The sequence below is a fragment of the Trichoderma virens genome (genome assembly GCF_000170995.1).
Source record: "Trichoderma virens Gv29-8 chromosome Unknown TRIVIscaffold_1, whole genome shotgun sequence".
NCBI classification, from domain to species: Eukaryota; Fungi; Ascomycota; class Sordariomycetes; order Hypocreales; family Hypocreaceae; genus Trichoderma; species Trichoderma virens.
Genome location: NW_014013748.1, coordinates 2288081 through 2308077, shown reverse-complemented (window position 1 = coordinate 2308077; position 19997 = coordinate 2288081). Strand labels below are relative to the sequence as shown.

Genomic DNA, 19997 nt, shown 5'->3' with positions numbered 1-19997 from the left:
GTCTGCCCATCACCAGAACCCCGCAAAACATCCACCTTGCTATTTCATACCACAAGGCGCTAGCAGCAACTTAAAACCCCCCAGCAGAGGCTCTCGCAATGGCTGCCCAAGCAGCTACCAAGACCAGAACTCATGATGAATACACTGTGGGATGGATCTGCGCTCTGTCCAAAGAGCAGACCGCCGCGACGGCTATGCTCGACGATAGACATGGCTATCTTCAGAAGCCGCCAAATGATCCAAACACATACACCTTAGGGTCGATCGGCAAGCATAACATTGTTATAGCCTGCTTGCCCGAAGGTGAGATTGGTACCAACTCAGCAGCGACTATCGCGACCTGGATGATTTCCACTTTTCCATCTATCAAGTTCGGCCTGATGGTTGGTATTGGTGGAGGTATTCCCCCGAAGGTTCGACTTGGTGATGTAGTTGTTAGTATACCTACAGACCAGTATCCTGGGGTAGTTCAATGGGACTTTGGCAAGGCAGAAGAAGGCGGCAAGTTTAGGCAGACCGGATCGCTGAACAAACCACCTACCTTACTCCGCACAGCTTTGACGAAATTAAAAACGGAAAATGAGTTGAGCGGGTCTAAGATACCAGAGTATCTCGATGAACTAAGACAGAAATGGCCGAGACTGGTGCCAAAATACCTTTGGTCTGAGTCACGGATAGACCCTCTGTCTAAATCACACACTTCTCACAACAGTCACGGTTCCCAGAACCCTGGCAATCCTTTAAAACGTAAGGCCGAACAGATAGATGAGACAGCTACAGTTGATGTAGGCCAGAAAAAGCAAAGAGATATATACGTGCATTACGGTTTGATTGCGTCGGGTAACCAAGTGATCAAAGACGCCAAGTTTCGTGATGACCTTGACCAGCGTTATGACGGGAATGTATTATGCGTCGAAATGGAAGCAGCAGGACTGATGAATAATTTCCCATGCATTGTTATCCGGGGCATTTGCGACTATGCCGACTCACAAAAAAACAAAGAATGGCAGGAATATGCTGCGGCGGTAGCTGCGGCGTTTGCAAAGGAATTACTTCAATATGTTCAGCCAAGCGACGTTGACTCAGAGCGCCCAGTGAGAGACATAATTAAAGAAGGTAAGTCATTCTCCATCAAAGCCAACAGCAAACCTCTGATAACAGATATAGTTCGTAGTGATGTTACACACATTAGGTCTAAGTTGGATGGAAAGGATGACATTGAAATCCTCGACTGGCTTACACGAACCGACTACGGCCCGCAGCAAAGCGATAACTTCAACAGGCGGCAACCGGACACCGGAATTTGGTTCCTTAAGTCGGCGGAGTTCCAGGATTGGCTGACTACAAGCCGTCGGACACTGTTTTGTCCAGGCATTCCTGGCGCAGGAAAGACGATCCTTACGTCTATCGTGGTCGAGTACCTCAACTCAAAGTTTTATAACGACTCTAAAACCGGCATCGCCTACATCTACTGCAACTTTAAAAAACAGGAAGAGCAAAAGGCTGCAGATCTGCTCGCCAGTCTACTGAAGCAGCTGGCTCAAAGCCGGCCTTCTTTATCAAATAGCGTTAAATCTCTCTATGGTAGTCATCAGACAAAGCGGACGCGACCATCACTTGACGAAATCTCGAAGGAACTCCAGTCCATAGCTGTTCTCTATTCGAACGTCTTCATCGTCGTGGATGCGTTAGATGAATGCCAAGGATCTGATAGCAGCCGCCTGAAATTCCTCTCGGAGATCTTCAGCCTCCAGGAAAAGTGTGGAGTCAATCTTTTCGTGACCTCGAGGTTCATCCCAGAGATCACGGAAAAATTCGAGCGGAGCATATCACTGGAGATTCGGGCCAGTGAACATGACGTACGGAGATATATGGACGATCATATATCGCGCTTGCCATCCTTTGTCCGACGCAATTCAGATCTGCAGGAGGAAGTCAAGACTGGGATCGCCAGTGCCGTCGATGGCATGTTTCTACTTGCGCAGCTTCACCTTGACTCCCTAATCGGCAAGAGATCCCCCAAGGCTGTCCGTGCAGCTCTGGCAAAGCTTCCGACCGGTTCAGAAGCTTACGACCTTGCATATAATGACGCAATGAAGCGCATCGAAGGTCAGGTCGCCGGCCAAGAGGAGCTCGCCAAACAGGTTCTATTGTGGATCACCTGTGCAAGGAGACCACTTACCACTACGGAGCTTCAACATGCGCTTGCCGTAGAGGTCGGAGAATCGGAATTTGACGAAGAGAACCTTCCACAGACCGAAGACATGGTCTCGGTATGTGCTGGATTAGTCACGGTTGACGAAGAAAGCAAAATCATACGACTAGTCCACTACACGACTCAGGAATACTTCGAGCGGACGCAGAAACATTGGTTTCCAACTGCGCAGACCGACATTGCCACAATTTGCGTTGCCTATCTCTCATTTAACGCTTTTGAGACCGGGTTCTGTGAAACAGACCAGAAATTCGAGGAGCGATTGCGATCATTTCCGTTCTACAGTTATGCCACACACAGTTGGGGACACCATGCTGCCAAGGATGAAGCGAGTCAAGAAGTCGTTAGTTTTCTCGAGAGTAAAACTAAGGTCGAGGCATCGAGTCAAGCACTAATGGCCACTAAGACATACAGCTACTTAAATAAGGGTTACAGTCAAAATATTCCAAAGAAAATGACCGGACTACATTTGACAGGGTTCTTTGGGGTGAACCAGGCTACAACTACACTCCTTGAACTTGGACACAGCCCAAATGTGGAAGACACTTGGGGTCAAAAGCCTCTTTGGTTTGCTGCCAAGAACGGACACAGGGCCACAGTCGAGCTACTTTTAGCATGTGGAGCGAGTGTTAACGCTGCTGATAATTACGGAAAGACTGCACTTCAAGCAGCAGCTGAAAATAACCACCAAGAGGTTATTGAAAGGCTGCTAGCAGCAGGAGCTGACGTTAATGCTGCTGCTAGTGAATATGAACGGACTGCACTCCAAGCAGCAGCTGAGAACGGGCATCAAGAAGTTGTTGAAAGGCTGTTAGCAGCAGGGGCTGATGTTAATGCTGCTGCTAGTGAATATGGAAGGACTGCACTCCAAGCAGCAGCTGAGAACGGGCATCAAGAGGTTATTAAAAAGCTGCTAGCAGCAGGGGCTGATGTTAATACTGCTGCTGCTAAATTTAGAAAGACTGCACTCCAATCAGCAGCTATAAACGGGCACCAAGAAGTTGTTGAAAGGCTGTTAGCAGCAGGGGCTGATGTTAATGCTGCTGCTAGTGAATATGGAAGGACTGCACTCCAAGCAGCAGCTGAGAACGGGCATCAAGAAGTTGTTGAAAGGCTGTTAGCAGCAGGGGCTGATGTTAATGCTGCTGCTGCTAAATTTAGAAAGACTGCACTCCAATCAGCAGCTATAAACGGGCACCAAGAAGTTGTTGAAAGGCTGTTAGCAGCAGGGGCTGATGTTAATGCTGTTGCTGCTGATTATAGATATACTGCACTCCAATTAGCAGCTACGAACGGGCATCAAAAAGTTGTTGAAACTCTGTTGGCAGCAGGGACTGATGTTAATACTGCTAATACGTATGGAGAGACTGCACTTCAAGCAGCAGCTAGGAACAGCCATCAAGAGGTTGTTGAAACCCTGCTAGCAGCAGGAGCCCGCTGGCAACTAGAATCCACATAGAACTGGCAATTACTATCAGTTTATGCTGGAATCTGCATTTAACTTAATTGTTACAGTTGAGGGTAGGCTTTGGGGGAACTACAACTTGGACTCGTGATACTAGGGCAAATGTTGGTAGGAGATATTAAATATTTGTTATTTTCCTTGCGGTGCGTAAATAAGTATGCTACTTGACTCATTACAGTTAACATAATCTCAACTAATACTACCACCAACATTGCTTTTTGATCCTTCGATGCCAGCTCTTCCTATTATACTGAAGCGGAATTCGGTAAGCGATAGATTTTCCACCCACTAATAGGCAACGTAAGCTACCTGTAGTTTAAGATCGTCGTAAGACGGGTTAGTGTTAACCTATTGATGACCTCGCCGCAGCGTCGGTTAAGCTTCGTACGAGAGGAACCGCTTATTTAGATATTTAGTTTTGCGGTTGTCCGACCAGGCAGTACCGCGAAGCTACCATGTGCTGGATAATAGCTGAACGCCTCTAAGTCGGAATCCATGCCAGAACGCGATGAAAACACCGCACATATAGATGGACAAGAATAGGCTTCAGCTTAGTGTCCCAGCAGGCGATTCCTCCGTGGTCCTCGAAGCGGGCCGCGGCATTTCGCGTATGGTGGTTTCAACCCGAGCGAGGTTAAATCCTTTGAAGACGACTTAGCTGTGCGAAACGGTCCTGTAAGCAGTAGAGTAGCCTTGTTGTTACGATCTGCTGAGGGTAAGCCGTGCTTCGCCTCGATTTCTCCAATGTTTCGGACTCTCCCACGGGGAGGGGAGGGCATAGAGGGGGCGGATGGCCGGATTTTTCAACTGTTGCGCCCCTTGGTATGAAAGGAGTTTGGGATAACCTTGGGAGGATAGGAAAGTTTACCACCTATGGTGAAGAGCTCTCAGCCCAAACCCGGCCCAAAGGGGTTATGAAATTGGTAAAAATGTTTGACCAGCTTAATTTGCAGACAACCAAGGACTTTGGATGACGGTAGTGCATCACCCCGGATTATATGGTTCTAGTACAGTTGAGTCGCTTTCTGGGGATATCACGGCTTATTACGATCGAGATGCCGATGGTAGAAATATTCTCTAACTAGGAGATTTTGTGACCGGAATAGGGTAGAATTGGATAAGAATAATTGATGATGTCTGCAGCTATTCTATAAGCGGTAATTACAATTGAAGAAATGGTTTTGGGTCACAAGAATGGCGCATACTACGAATCGACAGCAATAACTGCATTTGTGGGAGCAAAACCAGCCGCGAGCAAAGAGAAACTCCGCATGTTATGCTTCAGCACGTTCCGACCATTGGATATTGATTGACAAAGCCACTTCCTGCAAATCCTCGTCTGAGGGGTGGGTATAAAGTTATCTACATTCAACAAATAGATTGCTACCTGGAAGCAAACGGCATCCCTTCGTCACGGCAGATGGCAAGTTAGACGAAAATGCAACTAATGACCCCGACATGGCTATACACATGCAACTATAAATTACTTTCCCCCCGATGGTTTAATTGACTTCTCTCTCATTAAACCATATGGGGCCGTGGGATACTACGTAGCCTCCTGTGTATATTACAGCAGTCTCACGGTCGACAGATACGAATATTCAGTCTCCCTCCCCGCTCTTCTTTCTTTACATACTCTCTATAAATGTGTTCTAAAGTTTATACGAATTCATAGTCAGTATAAAGCCAGTAATTGCATCTGCTTTGGACATTTCATATTCCGACTTCTGTTGAATGACTGCACCGATGAAATAGCAAGGCACCCAACTCAGCGACTGAGGGCTTCTACGTCCCTTTAGTCCTTCAGAGATTTATTCTGATCCTTTTTATGACCTGATAATACGTCCTGTGGATGATGACCATTAATTGACCTTAGAGGTTATACTCTTTTCTGCCATCAGGGTTACACATTATGAGGTCGCATAATCTCAATTTACTTAGTATATATTATATCGTGCGCATGGTAGTTACTTCAATAGACATGGTATAGAACAGCAAGTCACTTTCTACTTTATTACAGGTCTTAACCTGCTATAAAGACCCATGCTATAACACATCTGGCTAGCATCGAGTGCCCTGACACCTTATAGGTATGGATTACTGAGGTTAGATCTAATGTGAAATCGCAATGTTCAGCGACAAAGATTATGACGACTATGCCGGGTTAAATAGATGTATATATTATTGGGCTCTTTGCAGCAAAGATTCTTGCTCAACATTCATTCGAGCTACGCGTATGACATTAACTACGGATCAATCTCAAGAAAATATGGCCTATATGAAGCGCACAACGTTAATGTTGTTCAAGGAAGAATTTCCTGGTGATCAGTTTATGATCAGCACGCCTTTGGATTGGCTCGACTGACACACAGCATAACAACAGAAACCTAGCTCATCTAATAGCTATTTGCACTGCGGTGTAAGAACAAATTAGTGACTCATTTGATCTAGTCGGCGCGGCTGCATTCCCTTCAGATCGAAGATGCCGGCACAGCTAAGGGTCTTTTGAAGAGAAAATTTACCCTGTTCTTTCTATCTAGAAAGAGAAAACGGCCCTCTTTTACATCACGAAACCAGACTAACTCCAGATTAACCATTAATTCGGGCTATCAATTAATCAAGCGGCCAGTCAAATTTCCCTATCAAAGATATGAACAATCTTGAATTTTAAGACCCGCTTCCCCAGTCTCTATTTGTGCTCAGAAATTCGCAAGGTATAAAAGAGAGATCTCGATCCAACATGTCTTTCGTCCGCGTTATAAGCATCAAGTAGGCATAGGGGCCTAAGTGTTTTTGGCTTCTGTAGAAAAGATCTCTTCAAGGTGTTGTAAGAACACAGCCTTGATATAATGAGATATAAGCACGTGATCTGTGCATGTACCTGTAGTCTTGCCGAAATTGCTACACATCATAATACATGGGTGCCACGCATTTAAGTGAGATTTAAGTCAATTGGAGGCAGACTTGGTAGGCTAAAATATATACCGGTTATCCTTGGTTTAATGCTTACGTGTATCTTACGGTGTAATCTACATCTCGCTTGCTAAAATGATTTAGAAATCTTTCAGCTTTAATCTTTCTTCGTCTCTGTATTTCTTCAATGCTGCGAATATTTTAAAGGCTACGGAGTACGGATAGTTTTATTCGGTTTATAATCGCTTGGCAAAGCCTTAATTATATGCACATCCCAGGCCAGGTCAAGTCAGCAATGGCTCAACATATACAGCAACAGACAAGAGTAATTATTATTGGCGCAGGTTCTTGGTCCCGACTGTAACCTGAAAAAAGATGACTCCTAACTTAGAGATAGGGTGGGCTGGCTTGGCTGCAGCGAAAACGTATAGGATCCCCATGCCTACTCTGAGAAGATATACGAAGAATTCGTTCAATTTTTACTGATGCGATGCAGGTATCTACAGGCTAACCCTGATATATCTCTAACGATTCTCGAATCAGAATCTACAGTAGGCGGTGTGTGGTCCAAGGCAAGATGCTATCCGGGATTCATAGCGGATGGCCCCGTCGGGCTATTTGACTTCAGCGACTTGCCAATGCCCGGCGTAATTGGACTCAAAGATTGGGATGAACTGCCTGGCATAAAAGTTCATCAGTATCTGCATGAATATGCTCGAAAATTCCATATCCTGGAGCGATGCAAATTTGGTTACCGAGTCACAAATGTTCGCCGAGCAGCGTCCGAGAAGGGATGGATGGTTGATGCACAAAACACTGGCAATGATGGAAAGCAGATTTTGGAGACGTTCGATTGCGATAAGCTAATTGTAGCCACGGGTAATTTTTCGAATCCTAAGTATCCCGATTTGGAGATGGCTGAGTTCAAGGGTCTGGTCATACACACCAAGTATATTGGGCAGCAGTACGAGGCTCTTCTTGGATCAGATGTTGACAGTGTTGCCATTTATGGGGGCGGAAAGTCAGCTATTGATGCTGTGAACCTCTGTATCGAAGCTGGCAAGAAAGTACATTGGATCATCAGCGATAAAGGCAGCGGCCCCAACATGTTGTTCAACACTCGACTGAAATGGGGCTATCACGTTGGCCAATTTGTTGGAAGATGGAAGGACGTGTTTTCTATCAGCATTTTCAGCATGGACACCTTCTTTTCAAAGTTCTTCTATAGCGGCAAGAGCAAGTTGGGGACGTGGCTCATTGATAAGTTTTGGTCATTCGCGACGAAAAAGACACGGACAGGAGCACTGTATGCAGGCATGACGGACGAAAACAGGCGGAAGCTGCTGCCTGAAGCTGATAGGTAAGCTTGATATGAACGGGACACTACACCATCCAATTATATGGCGATGTTGGACATAAGATTGACTTGGCATTTCACAGTGCTTTGTTTTCAGCGGCTGGAGGTGCCGCTTTGCACAGCTGTCCCAAGTTCATGTCGGAGTTGAGCAAACCAGACGGTCTCATCACGGTTCATAGAGCCCGTATTGCATCCGCTCAAGACCAGACTCTTTGCCTTTCTAATGGCGAAACCATCTGCTGCCAGGCGCTGGTGTTTGGTACGGGGTGGACGAGTGAAGATGCTCTCTTCGATCCTGCACTCGGACTTAATTTGGGTTTGCCCAAGCCTGTGGTGCTGGAAGATGAGGCCTCGAAAGACCACTGGCAAAAGCTCCACTCGAGAGCTGACGCTGACTTATTGTCGCTTTTTCCAATTCTCAAAGATTCCCCTGGACGCAGGAACGCAGACGCCTTAACGCCATACCGTCTATATCGATACATGCTTCCTTCATCTTTAGCTGCAACAAATGATCGCTCTCTCGTCTTTCTGGGATATTTGATCAGTATCCAGACCCATATTCTTAGCGAAGTCTCTGCTTTATGGGCAATCTGCTGGCTTGAGAACATCATCGAGCTGGGTGTCCCGAAAACCAAGGAAGAGATAGACTATGAGATTGCAAAAGTTAATGCATTCACCCTTCGGAAAAACCTCTCCCAGGAACCAACGGCTGGTTCCGGAATTCAGCATTTCGTTGATTTATTAATGAAGGATATGGGATTAAAGGCAAAACGGAAGGGTGGTTTAGGAATCAAAGACACGTTCGTCCCTTACCGATCTCAGGACTATTTGGGTATTGTGGATGAGGTCCTGCAAAGATCCAAGGCACAAGTTCAAGTTTCTGATTAGTTGCCCGGCATATCTTCTGTTAGAAAGCGTTTTACATTTAGACTTACTAAAATGCTAAGTGAGTAAGTCTGTCTAATTAAAGGAAGGATTGTAGAGCTTGTGATATAATTGACATAGAGGTTACAAAGAGGCTGATCTAAAACTGACTAGCCAGCTTCCGCTTGCTTCAGGATATTTTTGATCGCATCGCTCCACTGAAGGCCATAAATAATGGAATAATCTAGTGAAGAATCTAAGTGTCTTTACGCTATTTTTCATTCATTCTTCGTAGAATCAACACTGCTATTACCTGACGCTTTATAAACAGCTATCTAGACTCTAGTCTACTCAATTAACGGGTGTCTGGCCGTGGGACAGAGTGTCTTTAATTTTCTGTTCAGCCTCAACCTTGTTCAATGGTATACGATATAGAAGATCTTTCGCATATGCAGCCGCTGTCATTGCGGCATACCCTTGCCATTCCTTATTCTTGTGTGAGTCCGAATAGTCGCAGATACCTCGAATGACTAAACACGGAAATTGGTTCATAAGTCCAGCTGCTTCCATCTCAAAACATAAAACACCCCTCTCACTGGCAAGCTTATCCCGCATAATGGCGTCTTTCATCAATTGGTTTGCAGAAGCAATAATGCCGTAGTGGATAGCAGGGTTATCGTCATCTTCCGTCCTTTTAAGGCGTGGCACTAGAATCTTTGCATCATCGCCGCAAACAATCTGGCAGCTATTGGAGTCATTCTCAGGATGAACAATGTCACTTTGATATAGTCTATCGCTGTTTGGACCCGGCCGAGTATACTTCTTCCGGAGTCGTGGCTTTTTGTTAAGAATCTCACAGATGGTGGCCTCGTATTCATGTCCTTCGCTCTCATGCTGAGACCTAAGCCCAGCCATTGCCGTTCTCAGGACAGTAGGCGGCTGGTTTAAAAATCCAGTTGCCTGAAAGCTCTGATTTTGAATTGTTTTGCCAAAATCGTATTGAAAGATGCCCCCCATTCCATCACGAGGAGCGCTCACAACAATATCGCCTAAGCGAATATCATGACTTCCGCTAGGAGCGCCACCGCCAATGCCGACCATTAAACCAATTCTAATATTTGGAAAGCTATGAAGCATGTCTCTGGCGACACTTGCTGCAGAAGCTATGCCATATTCCCCATCTGGAAGGACGGCTATGACGACGTTGTGCTGTCCAATTCTTCCCAGCGTATAATCGTTGTTATCATGCCTGGAGACATTACTTGGTATACCGTGTTTTTCGTCTAGGAAAGCCTGTGCGGCAACGTATTCTGTGCTTATGGCACATATCCAGCCAATGGCGTAGTCTTCGGGGTTCGACATGAGGCCTTTTTATGAAATCGCAGGTTGGAAGAGGAGGAAGGTGAGACACTCGGTGCAAGATATTCGATTGTCCTGAGAATTTTGGAGCTGTTCCTTATAGACAAGAGACAAGAGCGTTTATTTCTTTGAAGAAAACCCAAGCGAACAACGCGTAAAATGTTAGGCGGCAACAGATCCCCACCGCATATGGGCCAATCAGTGATAATGTGCGATATATTCTGAAAGTGACAACTGTGGCGAGGCTGATCGCTTACATGTACAAATTCCCCAAATTACAAGCCTGCAGCAGGATAACCACTAGTTGTTGCAAGCTAATATATATTCATCATAGCTGTAATTCGTGCCCAAGCAACTTCCCCACTTGGGCGTTCATTTCTTCTCAGTATTGGGTATCGGAATAATAGTGAAGTATACATTTAAAATCTCTGAAGCGATGGTTCCTATTTTTCCGAGCCGGAGTTTGGCAGAGGTATGAAAAGGTGTAGATACATGGTATGCTGTCCGTCTATTTAGTGTTTGTGCTTATTAGTATTTCAGACAGTGGGGTGTAGTGGTGATTCAGCTGGTGACTTGAGGACCCGACCGATAGTGTGGAAGAGAAATATATCGACTCAAACTTGAAGTGAAAATAGTTGTGCTCAAATAGCTGAACATGGTTAATTTAAATGCATGGATCTTAAGACATGGTGGAACTGCATCCTCCTTTGAGTACTCGTAATGAAGCACTGTTTGCTCCTGCTGTGGCACTTTGGCAACTGTAGGTGGGATTTTTGCTTTACTCTTCAGCACTAGCGTAACTGCAATCCTTGTGGGTGATGCAGGAACTAGTATTCCTCTATTAGATACTCGTATCTGACCGTTATGCTAACGGAACTACTAAAGTTAGCATATTACTGTACTCATCCTGTTCTAAGCTACATAAGGTTAATTCTGGTGAGATCCCCAGTCCAAGGGTTCGATTTGGCCAATCAGGGAGATGACCGTTGAACCTCCACAAGCAGCACTACGGCTTCGGAACGCAAATGGCGCTAACAATGCGATCATCATCTTCGTCAATTCTGTTGATAGCTCGATGGCCAACCCTGGCTCTTTGGTGTCCTCTAATTGGCATATTAAGAATGACCGTATATTTGAAACGTATATCATCATATAGTCTTGAGAGTCTAGGTCACCTCCTACTAGCTTGATATCTTGAATAGAGGATTGTGATTGAACCAGCACCTTCTTATCCAGCAAAAGCTCAAATGAAACTACTGCTGGCATTCTTCAAGCGAGATTGGGATTTTGGGGCACAGACATGACCAAACGCCGGAAATAAGAATATACGTAAGCGGAAATACAGAGTAATTATTGTGACGTGGGGCTTGCTGCTCGGCAATACTCCCTCACGCATGCACGAGAATTCATTTTCGGTAGCAAGCTACGAAAATATGCGAATAGGCTAACTTGTGAATAATAGGTATCAGCTAAACTAAGCTATTCTGAGAGTGTCTATGCGGTAGTTATTGACATAAAATGTGGGGGCAAACGGCTTCGTATCTGGTAATTAGGGCATCAGGATGAGACCAACTACCCACTGCATATAAAAGGGGCTTCTGGGCAAGTTGGCACGATGCTGCGTGTGTGTTGAAGTCGGTGAACGATACCGTCTGGTTGTATCTGCGTGGCCTAGGTCTTAGCTCTGGCTGCTATTTAAACAAATACAAAGACATTTGATCTTACAAGTACATGGCTATCGGATCTAAACTGTATGCAGACTACTTGAACTAATTGCATTCTTACTTTTCTTTTCTTTTCTTTTTTTAAAGAATAGGATCCTCGTGATATGGTAATTTCTTGTTCATTATAGTTGTGTACTCCCATTTGTGGAGATTACGCAAGTCATATTGCGCCCGCTGAATAAACCGCATACACTTATCAATGCTATGTATTCTGATAGCGAAATAAGTCCGGCTCGGTAGGCTCCTGTGCATATACTTCCATCTTACTTATGTTACATCTCTCTCTACTAAGAATGTCACACATATAAGGCGTAGCATGTAGAATGATACGAACTCCTACCCCGCGGCTTCAAGTAGCCGCATGAAGTTGTACCGCCGAGACTATCGGTTATACAGAAAATTATATAATTGCTTGGCAAGCATAGCATACATATAGCTTTACCATCTCTTGTCAGAAGTGTGCTTCGTAATCAAAGTATATATGAACTATACACGCACGTCTATATATGACTATTCAACTTTCAGCAAGGGACAATACTTTCATGGATTCTAACGTTACAACTTTCTGCGATACTCTTGAAACTTGATCCGAAAACATAATGACGCCATAACGTAAAAGTCTCATGTCAGTGGGATTTCTTCCACCACTCATAGAGAAGCCTCTCATTCAGCTGTGATGTGTTATTTGACATCTACAGGGGTTGGATGCAATGTGTCACATTTGGAAGCACGCCTGCCCCTCAACTCCCATCAACAACGTCGCATCCGATGTATAATAGGCTGTCAAAACTTCTTATCTATGTGACGAGTCTTTAAATTTTGCAACCGGGGCTGTTCATCAATCACACCTATATATTGTGACCGTTGGCGGATGAAAGCTGCGTCGTAAGGTATGCCAACCAGACACCTAAGTTTCCTCTGATCTTAGCTGGCTTCCAATACTCAATTTATTATGCTATCTCTTATTGCATCAAACAACGGGGTTATTTCCCAGGCCTCCATACTTGGAATCATACTATGTCTTGCGACAGCTTTCGTTACCCGCTTCCTTCAGAGAGAAACCCCGGTTAAAAAACATCCAGTGGGACCCAAGCCATGGCCCGTGATCGGAAACTTGTTTATCTTCTCGAAAATAGCCGACACCAAGGACCAAACACTTGCCTCACTGACAAAAGAATTCGGTGGTCTTTGCATGCTCTGGCTATTCTCGCAGCCAATGTTGATTGTGAACAAGCTGGCAGATGCTAAAGAATTGATGGATAAGGTATGTCTCTCTCTACGAATTTCGGACCAGAAGTGCCTGAATAATTCTTTCAAGCGAGGAGCCATCTTCTCCGACAGGCCAAAAATGAATATCTTCGTAGAAAGGGTTTGGCCAAACATGTTGCCACTCAAAGGCATTGGAGAAGACTTCAGATTTTTGAGGCGGGTCTATATCGATTTGCTCAGCGCCAAAACATCACAATCAGTGAGAAAGTATCAAGAATACGAGTCGAGAATGATGCTTCGTGATTTATATAACGCTCCTGAAGATTTTAGAGCCCATACGGAACGATATTCAATGAGCGTGATTTTTAGTGCGGTATATGGAGTAAGAATCAGCCGGCTCGACTATCCAATTATTGACGAACTCTTCAATATTATAGACTCTGTGATAAAACGTAAGTTTACCTACGAGCTTTGGTTTAACTTTATGAACCAAATGCTGATTCTATCTAGACTTTCTGCCGGGAAGCTTGCTGGTTGACTATCTACCAATTCTCGAGAGACTACCTGAGTATCTCCAGCCCTGGCTTTGGACTGCGAAATCCTTACGCAGTCGTGAAGATGCGCTTCACAATGGTTTTTTAGCCGTCCTCAAAAAACGGATAGAGGCTGGAGCGGAATCCTATTGCTTTGGTATTGATGTTTTGAAACTTCAACAGAAAAGTGGACTTGACGATAAACTTACGCTAGACATTCTTAAAGCAATAATTGTGGTTGGTTCCGAAACAACCAGCAGCATGATGCAATCTGCTTTCAAAGTCTTGGCCATGAATCCTGAGGCCCAAAAAAAGGCACAAGAAGGTGAGTTTACTAATAGCAGCACAATATCTTCAAGACGGCTGATCCAGCGTTGTCGGTATAGAACTGGACCGGGTAGTAGGACCATTACGCCTGCCAACCTGGGAAGATAGTTCCAACCTTCCCTACATTCGGGCCCTCATAAAAGAGCTTCATAGATTTGCTCCTCTTTTCGCTATTGGGCTGCCACATGCTTCTACAGAAGAAGTCAGCTACAAGGGACTCACGATTCCAAAAACCACTGTAATGCCGAATATGCTTGCTCTTTCAAGAGATCCTGAACGATACGACGATCCGGATAAGTTTGAACCGGAGCGATTTCTTGGCGATGATCTTGACGCTTTCACTAGCGCTAAACAGGCAGATTTCCACAAGCGAGACCATGTCAACTATGGCTGGGGTCGTCGACTCTGCCAAGGCATTCATCTTGCTGAAAATTCGATATACATGCAAATTTCTCGTCTTCTGTGGGCGTTCGACATTACGACAATGCCTGGAGAGCCACCTCTGAATCTACTCGATAAAGACGGCAAGTGATCTTTTCCTTATAATTCCGATTACTAAGCTAATACTCCAATGCTATATAGATGGATTCGTCAAGAAGCCCAAGCCCTTCCGAGTATCTATTACACCTCGGTCTGATCAAGCAGTCCGAGTGTTGCTGCATAGTGCGGAGGAGGCAATTACGGATCTCCCAGATGCAGATAGTGTAGAAATGTCTATCTGAGTCTGGATGTCACCGCAATAGGGATGTACCTATGCACATAGGTTTGATTGATGGCGTAAATCTCATCAATGAACGCATTTAGCGATTTGGTGGACCTACAGACAGAATCGTACATGTACATATTTATGTGTCCCAAATTATTAAAAGCGCAATAGCATTGAGCGGGGTAAAGCCCCTCCACGAACTGCGTGAAAAATAACTTGACTTAATACAGCTTCTTCTGTCAGCAGATGAACTGGTTTGATGAAACTTGTCCACTTGTAATATTAAAGCATATCTATTGCAGTAATCTAGAAATAAAATCAGCATTTCAGGCATTTTACCTAATCATGCCAGTCGCCGGTGAGCCGTTACTTGACGATCTCTCCAATGATCCTACTCAGAGAACTCGATGGAGCTATACAAGTTCCTCTGATCTTCCGTTACCCGACGAGGATCCTACGCAGCCCTTCTGTCCTCGTCATTCCGCCACTATTGCTCATTTAAATAACAGTTATTTTGGCCCTTTTCCAATTGGTTTGGATTCAACAACTCCCCATCGCGATTGGCATTTTGGGAACCTTGATTACATTCTGTCGCATCGAAGCTGGTGCCTAGTGTGTGGCCTTATTGCAAATGTTATTGATGAAGATCCTGCAAACTCTATGTCGGAACATAGCAATGCAGAAATTATCGCTTGCTGGATTTGGGATGGAGTGCTTCATGAAAGCGGCAGCGAAATGGGAACTCTCCGGCTTAGGATCGCCCCGGAGATGGTTGGCTGGGAAGACCTGTTTGAGCCTTTCGATCTCGTTCCCTTGGCAGACAGTGGCACAAATGACAGTTTATTTCTAGGACGAAGTCTTAAGGAAGACCAGTTCGACATGGAACTGGTCAAACATTGGACCAAGAGCTGCGCTGAATGGCATGGCAGCGAGTGCATGGATACGGCGCCGTGGCAGACTTCCCATTTTGGCGCGCCATTCATCCGAATAATCTCCCTGACTGACAACAACTTGATTGAAACATCTTGCCCACCACCTTATGTAGCATTGAGCTATGTATGGGGGGCTGCTCCCGTATTCAAGACGCTACAGAGCAATGTCCAAGACTTGATGCGGCTACAAGGCCTACCAATTTCGTCTCTTCCGAAGTCAATTCGCGATGCTATGGTTCTAGCACGAAATCTCGGCTTTCAGTACATCTGGATTGATTCCGTATGCATCATACAAGATTCCGCAGAAGATAAGGTACAGCAGCTTCGCATGATGGACAGCATATATAGTCGTGCAAGTCTCACAATTGTTGCTGCGGCTGGTTCTCATGCCAACGCGGGAATCCCTGGTTTAGAAGCAGCAACCAGATCTCGGAAACAGCATATAGTTCAGATTTCGAAAGACTTGACTCTTGTGGCCCTTCATCCAGATACCTATCGCAGCGCGACGACAACAACATGGAATACCAGAGGTTGGACATACCAGGAACGTCTTCTCTCAAAACGGTGTGTTTTCTCCTTCCCTGATGGGTCTGTGGGCTTCCAGTGCTCAAAGGCTGTTTGGGGGGAAGATTACTACGCTGAGACACCAGATTTAAAGCGTTGCGCGCCTATGATGGACATCTCGTTGAATCGAACCTGGATGGCTCCCGGATCTGCTCAAGAGAGAGGCGCTCCAACTGTGCATATAACAAATACACCTTATATGCATGAATACTGTCGACTTGTCGAAGAATACACTGGACGTGATATGTCATACCCGAGTGATCGATTACCCGGCATCAATGGTGTTCTGGATGTCTTTCGAAGAGAGTTCTGTCTTCAATTCTTTCAAGGGCTACCGGAAGTCCTCATTCATATGGCTCTTCTCTGGCAACCACGCAACAAGCTAAAGCGCGTTCCCAAAGATCCAAAAACCGGTCTACCTTTTTTTCCGAGTTGGTCATGGGCTGGTTGGACTGGGCCAGTTGGTTATGAAGACTGGAATGCCTTCAATAGTATGCCTGAGCTGGAGGTTCGTGCAAAGCGCGTGATTCCTTTCGCAAAGTTAGCTAAGATGGGACCAAAAGACCTCGAATACTTTGCTTCACCGGTAGAGCTTCAATCATCTCCCAACTGGTCAGTAGTTTCCACGTCCGTATACGGGACTTGCTATTTCTTGGGCACCAATGCTAGCAGATATCATTCGGTCCCTTCTGTATCATCATCTGCGAAGCCCGAAGACGTCAATGCATTCAGGGAGCCACTTTGGCTCAGTCTGCGCACGCGTGTCGCGCGTTTCAGATTAACAAATCTTGTCCTAAGTTCTGATTATAATAAAGACGACTTTCCTATCGAGAGACGTGGGCGCTTTGGGATTTCCTTACCATCACCATCCGCAGGGGACCGGCCTTGGTTGGGGACTATTCTCTTACCCGTCCAGTATCATGCCAAGATGGCCCAGGATCATGAGTTCATCATTCTATCGGAAAGCTATGGGTTCGATCGCCAAGAGATGGCACCAGCGGCTGCCAGCAAAATGAAACCATTTGAGGTGTATGATGTTATGATGATACGAAGGCTTGCTGGCGAGGAGTTGGCGCAATATCAAGTCCAAATAGCGAAGACTTCCTTCTCAAAGTCAATGGATAAATGGGTTGATGGGAAAAATTTTGTGGAGAGGATTGGAGTTGGAAGGATGGTTAAAAATGCTTGGAATGATGATGGCCACTGGGAAGATTTTGTTCTGATCTGACACAATGTTTGTGCGTTGATGTCAAACTTATTTTATACACAGCAGAGCGTCTTTGTGTATATTGCGAATCGCAGGGACTTGGCTTTTTTTCTAGTCAAGAAACCATATTTAGCATAGCAAAGTTCAGTACATCTAGTTCTCGCCCGGCCTAATGTAAAAGGATGCTAATTTGCTAACCTGTCTGCCAATTCTTCAAATGCCACCTCGATCGCCATACTCGTAAGATCTACAATAAGGTCGATATAATCCATCGTCACATTATATGGCGGTGCGATCAAAATATGGTCGCCAAACTTGCCATCAACTGATCCGGTTCCCGGGTACAACAGTATGCCGCCGTTGTCATTTAAATCCATACCCTTTTGATGAACTAGCATAGCAATGTCGAGCTCGCGATCAAATGGAGCCTTAGAGCTCTTGTCTTTGACAAATTCGATCTACACATTTTTGTCAGTCCAGAACGTTCAATATAATTATGACTAGAACTTTGAGACAATGTGTGCCACTCACACCCCAAAAGAGTCCACGACCGCGAATATCACCAATATAACGGTTATTGCCGAGCTTCTGCTTGAGCAGACTTCCTAAGTACTTGCCCATGCGTGAAGCATTTTGAACAAGGTCTTCGCTTTGTACAATGCGATGTACTTCTGCTGCTGCTGCACATGAGATAGGATGTGCCTGATAAGTGTGTCCATGGGAAAATCGTCTGCCACAAAATGTAAGCGTTCATACATCACCTACCAGCACTTTCATTCATTGGCTTACCCAGATCCATTTTCTAAAGTCTTGATTACACGGTGACCAACAAGTACGCCTGCAATAGGTGCATATCCGCCACCAAGGCCTTTACCTATGGTTTGGATATCGGGAATTACCCCTTCTTGTTCCCAGGCATGCATCGTGCCTGTTCGACCCATCCCACACATAACCTCATCAAGCACCAAAAGTGCCCCATACTTGTCGCACACAGCTTTCATAGCCTTGAAATATCCTTCAACTGCTGGGACACATCCAAGTGCCTTGTACAATATTAGTGACATACAGATTAACGAGATAAATGAGTGGTACGAACCGCGCCAACGACCGGCTCTGCGATAAAAGCACAAACATTCTGAGGCCCCACGCGTTGAAATTCGTCGTCCACTTCTTTAGCAAGTCTTGATACATATTCGGATATGCTTTCGCTATCCATCTTGTTTCTATAAGCATTGCATGGGGAAACGTGTGAGATGTTTTGCATCAAGATTGGTTCGTATACCGCCCTCCGACCAACGTGGCAGCCCACAGATAGAGCGCCCAACGTTGTACCGTGATAAGACTCCCTGCGAGCTATGAAATGGGTTCGATTAGTCTCTGGTACTGGTAACTCTATGAAATATTGGCGACACAGTTTCATCGCTGCCTCCATTGCCTCTGAACCTGTTATCCGTGGATTAGCTACATGCACATGTATATTCGTATAGGTCAAGCAAGAGACCGAACCAGAACAAACAATGAAAGCCTTTGCCATCTGTCCATTAGTGCTTTCAATTAACTGTTGGCAAAGTTGTTCAGCACTTGGGCACGAATAGAACATAGTATGACAATAATCGAGCGTCTTGGCTTGCGCTGCGATGGCATCTATGACACGCTGATCACCATGACCAATACACGAGACAGCTGCTCCTCCGGTAGCATCGAGGATTTTCCTACCATCATCGAATTTAATGTAGAAACCCGAAGAAGATACGATTCGAAAGGGATCCTGCTTCAAATCTCGATGCAGCACTGCGCTTGCACTAGTATCAACGGCTCCTACGCTTGTAACGGCGGACATGATGCTATCCCTTCTTGAATCGGATCGTTTTAAAAATTGAACAGTATTTCAATATTCTTGCAATTAGATGAAAAAAGGCAGTTGGAATAAAAACAAAAAGTAGAGCCAGCTGAGAGCGACATCTGCAACACTGCACATGATGAGATCATATATGGATCTCGTGGTATATGCGCCCTCCAACTTATTAGTTACGTAACAACATTCAATTCTCAACATCCCGAATAGACGAACCATCCGTTTCCATCCAATATTTGGCCTAATATTTCGTAACTAACTGTTGAGCAGTTTCGGTAACGTCCGCCTTCCCACATCTCAGAATGATGTTTGAACCTCTTATCATTGTGATGTTAAGAAAAAGCTACTAACCAGAAAAAGTAAACCGAGACATTGAAAATCAGCTACAGTACTAGTAAACTCAGGCTCCCATTGGTGAGTTTCCCAATGCCGACTCGGCATTCAGCTCAATCCTGATCCTCTGCTTATTCGTCTGGCTCTATCTTGAGCAGTAGGTATTCGGCCTACAGCCCTTTGAGGGACTGATAGAATTAAGGTTTCTTTCTCTTAAAAGTTTACTGGTGGCAATGTGATGGAGTTTGAACGGCTATCACATGCCAATTGTTGTTTGCTTAATTGCCTGTCTCACGCAGACCCAGCAGATGTACTCAAAGACGAGGTATGCATTTTCATGTGTATCAGACGCGCCGTCCTCCCAAGATTCCACAATCCCCTTTAGTGTCTTTGGCTCGGATCAACTAATTGTAGCAGCGATTTTTATATACTTT

The 19997-nt window shown here is 45.1% G+C and overlaps 6 protein-coding genes across 6 annotated transcripts; 4 read left to right on the top strand and 2 right to left on the bottom strand.

Moving 5' to 3' along the window:
* Positions 1–98: 98 nt before the first annotated feature.
* TRIVIDRAFT_229138 (uncharacterized protein) lies at positions 99–3674 on the top strand (the record flags this gene model as incomplete). Its single annotated transcript, XM_014106188.1, has 2 exons — positions 99–1116; positions 1168–3674. 2 exons carry the CDS (start codon positions 99–101, stop codon positions 3672–3674), a joined length of 3525 nt encoding a protein of 1174 aa, XP_013961663.1.
* A 3416-nt stretch (positions 3675–7090) lies between these two features.
* Positions 7091–8832, top strand: TRIVIDRAFT_124753 (uncharacterized protein; the record flags this gene model as incomplete). The annotated part of the gene is made up of 2 exons (XM_014106187.1): positions 7091–7953; positions 8034–8832. Coding segments are annotated over 2 exons (1662 nt in total), but the record flags the coding sequence as incomplete, so codon positions are not given.
* Positions 8833–9165: 333 nt separating this feature from the next.
* On the bottom strand, positions 9166–10176 carry TRIVIDRAFT_188308 (uncharacterized protein; the record flags this gene model as incomplete). The annotated part of the gene is made up of 1 exon (XM_014106186.1): positions 9166–10176. One exon carries the CDS (start codon positions 10174–10176, stop codon positions 9166–9168), a length of 1011 nt encoding a protein of 336 aa, XP_013961661.1.
* Positions 10177–12966: 2790 nt separating this feature from the next.
* TRIVIDRAFT_134555 (uncharacterized protein) lies at positions 12967–14444 on the top strand (the record flags this gene model as incomplete). The annotated part of the gene is made up of 4 exons (XM_014106185.1): positions 12967–13161; positions 13216–13558; positions 13617–13964; positions 14026–14444. Coding segments are annotated over 4 exons (1305 nt in total), but the record flags the coding sequence as incomplete, so codon positions are not given.
* Positions 14445–15017: 573 nt separating this feature from the next.
* On the top strand, positions 15018–17396 carry TRIVIDRAFT_33553 (uncharacterized protein; the record flags this gene model as incomplete). The annotated part of the gene is made up of 2 exons (XM_014106184.1): positions 15018–16691; positions 16878–17396. The coding sequence occupies 2 exons, from the start codon at positions 15018–15020 to the stop codon at positions 17394–17396; spliced, it is 2193 nt and encodes a 730-aa protein (XP_013961659.1).
* A 164-nt stretch (positions 17397–17560) lies between these two features.
* Positions 17561–19215, bottom strand: TRIVIDRAFT_34713 (uncharacterized protein; the record flags this gene model as incomplete). Its single annotated transcript, XM_014106183.1, has 5 exons — positions 17561–17833; positions 17907–18105; positions 18165–18418; positions 18472–18818; positions 18882–19215. The coding sequence occupies 5 exons, from the start codon at positions 19213–19215 to the stop codon at positions 17561–17563; spliced, it is 1407 nt and encodes a 468-aa protein (XP_013961658.1).
* Positions 19216–19997: the final 782 nt, after the last annotated feature.